This window comes from Phaethon aethereus, assembly GCF_964289735.1.
Source record: "Phaethon aethereus genome assembly, chromosome: 1".
NCBI classification, from domain to species: domain Eukaryota; kingdom Metazoa; phylum Chordata; class Aves; order Phaethontiformes; family Phaethontidae; genus Phaethon; species Phaethon aethereus.
The window spans coordinates 65,034,687-65,038,420 of NC_138575.1; the positions used below are offsets into that span (position 1 = coordinate 65,034,687).

General features: G+C 40.6%; 1 protein-coding gene across 1 annotated transcript; it reads right to left on the reverse strand.

Annotated features, from left to right (window-relative positions):
- Window positions 1–657: 657 nt before the first annotated feature.
- MRPS33 (mitochondrial ribosomal protein S33) lies at window positions 658–2,968 on the reverse strand (the record flags this gene model as incomplete). Its single annotated transcript, XM_082004100.1, has 2 exons — window positions 658–993; window positions 2,754–2,968. The coding sequence occupies 2 exons, from the start codon at window positions 2,966–2,968 to the stop codon at window positions 888–890; spliced, it is 321 nt and encodes a 106-aa protein (XP_081860226.1). The 3' UTR covers window positions 658–887.
- Between the last annotated feature and the right edge of the window lie 766 nt (window positions 2,969–3,734).

Sequence of the window (3,734 nt, forward strand, 5' to 3'; positions counted from 1 at the left end):
AAGTGGCCAGGCAGAGCAGCACAGCCGCATTCTGCACTTTCTGTTCCCTGACAGGGACTGACAAATAAGAATGGTAGATGTATGCAATCATTAATATTAGCAATACTGAAGGAGCTTTGTGATACAACCACATATTGAATAGCAGTAAAAATTTTCGTCACTTTATGAAGTACTTCATACATGTACTCCAGGCAATCAAAATAAATTAAAAATCCTTTTATTACAGTAAACAAATATTGTATTTTAATTAGTAAGGGGTCTCAAACTGGAAAATAGTTTGAACCTTCACATTTCAGGCTTTCTGTTGAAGTATCTAAGTATTCAGGGTACAATGAGAGTGCTGCGGGCAGGCAACGGACCATGAAGTATTGTCCAGTGCAAAATCCAGAACAATAGATTCTCAAAGCAACTTAAAAAAAACCCTGAAGTGAAATTCATTATAGTAGGCAAGATGACAAGCAGCAGAAGCAGGAAACCTTATTTTTTATGGCCACGTGCAAAAGAATGTTGATATTAATCCAAGAAAGTAAAACAGACACTGAAAACCAAACAATTTTCCAGACCCAGAAAAATGGAAATAGCTCAAGGTGTTTGCAAGAAAAACCCTGAGCACTTAGGTTTTTTTACTATTGTTTTTACTACTTAGGTATGAGAGGACTGACAAACTGATAGGCTACAATATACAGTATATTTAAACTACAGCAATTCAAAACGAATTAAACCAAAGACCCAAGTGCAATCCCAAGGTGGACTCCAGTATTTCAGTGTGTTTCTTGTGCCCCACACACAGCTCACATGCCAAGCCCCCTCCAACTGGGAACAGAAGGTCTGTGTTACAGCTGTTACCCAGCATTTCCACAGTAGTTCACTATATTATCCAAGTGGCCCTATTTCTTCTTGAGAGCTCTCTTTCCTTCCCCCTTCTTCGGTTTTTCCTTCCCACGGAGCTTTTTCAATCGCCTCATCTCCTCCTTAAAGTCCTGATGCTCATCCCTAGATGGGGGAGAAAAGAAAACAGTTTACTCTATTTCTTGGAATACCTCGATATGAAAGGTTCTTTGACCTGTATGATAATAAAAAAAACCCTCAAAACTTTTTTTAACAGTGAAGTCCATACTAAAACTCACTGCAAAATATTCAGTGTTACTGCTAGCAGTAATTTTGGATGGAGTAACATGAAAGATTTCCTCTGGTAGTTTCAGAGCTAACAAGGTTGCCCTTTTCAGCAACAAATGGTGTGTGCATATATATATTATTCCCATTGCATTTATTGATCTGCTATGTTTAAATGAGCAGCAAAATATAAAAATCAGCAAGAGACAAGAATGAGAATTTCCCCCTTCTCATCTAGCTCAGCAGTCTAGCAACAGCACATTGTGCTTCTGTGCTAGATACTAATTTCAGGTCATTAGCTTCTAAGAAAACAGGGGCATGCTGAGCAGTAATTACAGTACATGACAATGCTCTCAGGTGACTTCCAGAATGAGTTATGAAGAAAGCATCAGCTACTGGTAGAATCTTAATAGGAGAATAAAACAGGAAGGAGGATAAAGGGGCTGGCAGAGATAATGAATCCTCAATAATGTTCTAATAAATTCTACTTAATCTCTGTCCCTGTCCTTTTCAGTGTGAAGGTATTTTTCAAAAGTCACAACTGCATCCTACGTGGCCTAAGATTGCTGCACTGCTATTTTTAAATACAACTTTTCTAAAAAAGAAACAAAAAGCTTGTGAGTTATTATCAGGCCCTTTTACTCTACGATTCTTCATTACGTATTTCTGACCAGCAAACCTGATCCTCTACAAGGTCTCTGTACACAGAACAGCTAGAGAAGAAACTTGAGATTAGGAGGAGAAGAAGAGTAAAGAACATGTCGTTGAGGCTTTCTGTGTCAGCAAACAGCTATTCTAGAAACCATTTGCATGCCCACCTAAATCAAGAGTATCCTGGACGCAATCCTTGATGGCTAGTATTGTGATACTAGCAATATAAATTAATCTGTTTTGCCTTTACAGGGTTAGCAGCCTCACTTCTAAGGGATTTTTTTAGTGCTACCTGACTGAAGTCAAAGGACTGCATTTGACTCCTGCTGATGTTCTTTAGCAGTGTAGTTTTTTCTACTCGAGACTGTGGAAATTAATTTAGAAATTAGACAACTGGTTTGGATGCAGCTGGAATTAACAAGGCTATTTAAACCACATTTGAATTTAATTTAACTTAATTTATTTTAAAGGATAAAAAGCCCCTCCAGCCTAACACAGACTTTCCTTCTCTTCTAAATTTCACTTCTTAGCTGTTGAATGATTGAGGAATGTATGGTAAGAGTGCCTTAGTGCAATTTTTGTGTTAAGGTAATATCACCTTTTTGCAGCACATTTATTTGTCATATTCAGAACTATAGACCCACCTTGTCTATGAAAAAGCCCTCTTCCCTTCCCCACAAAGCCAAAGCAACAACTATTTCTTAAATAACTTGTTGCCCGTAACTACACCTAAAGTCTACACCTAAAGCCTACATAACTACAACAAAAGGTTCTAATTATGGGAAAAGTTACTTAGACAGTAGTCACTTATTTTAGTCTCCTTTCTCTCAGTCCAACAATCAAGTGTGTACTTCCATACGCACCATATTCTGAACTAAACCTTTTTCTATGTTCCTCTTTTCCCTGAGGAAAAATTCACTGTAACAAAACTCACACCCACCCATTTCCCATCTCCAGTCCTGCTCCCACCCCATAAGCACGGAGATTACCTGTAGAGACCAAAGTAACGGAGCTTCTTCATGAGGGCATAGTAGGTGTTATGAGGAGGATACCAGTTGTAGACCTCCTTCCGCTTGGCCAAAGGCTGCTCACTGAATAACGTCACTACTTTCATAGATTTTGAGTCAGTTGGCCTGACAACGTCACCAAATATCTGAGCACTCAGCCGGGCCATTCGAAGGGCATAACTGGATACATTGGACATCTCCCGAGGAAGAGTGGGCACACATAGACAGATGGACCTTCCTGCAAAAGGAAACACAAGAGAGCCACAACAATAAGATGACAGAGTATTGCAAGCTATCTCTAAACTAAGGCAACCAAAACAACTCATCGTACACTGATCGTGCATTTGAAGTCATGCATTTGTTGCATTGTCAGTCTAATTCTTAATACATAATCCCACATATGAAGACTATACTGTCGTGGTTTAGCCCCAGCCGGCAACTAAGCACCAGGCAGCCGCTCTCTCACTCCCTCTCCTGAAGTGGGACGGGGGAGAGAATTAGGAAAAAAACCTCGTGGGTTGAGATAAACACAGTTTAATAGGACAGAAAGAGAGAACGAAACAACAATGATAATACCAACAAAGGAATGTACAAGAACAAGTGATGCCCAATATAGCAATTGCTCACCACCCAGTGATCGATAGCCGGTCCCCGAGCAGCGATTTCCACCCCCCTGCCAACTCCAGTTTATGTACTGGGCATGACGTCGTATGGTAGGGAATATCTCTTTGGCCAGGCTGGGTCAGCTGTCCCGGCTGTGTCCCCTCCCAGCTTCCCGTGATCCCCAGCCTGCTTGCTGGCAGGCCAGCACAAGAAGCTGGACTGTCCTTGACTGCTCAGCAACAACCCAAAACATCAGCACATTATCAACAGTTTCTCATCCCAAATCCAAAACACAGTCTCACACTAGCTTCTGTGAAGAAAACCAGCTCTATCCTGGCTGAAACCAGGACATATACCTAC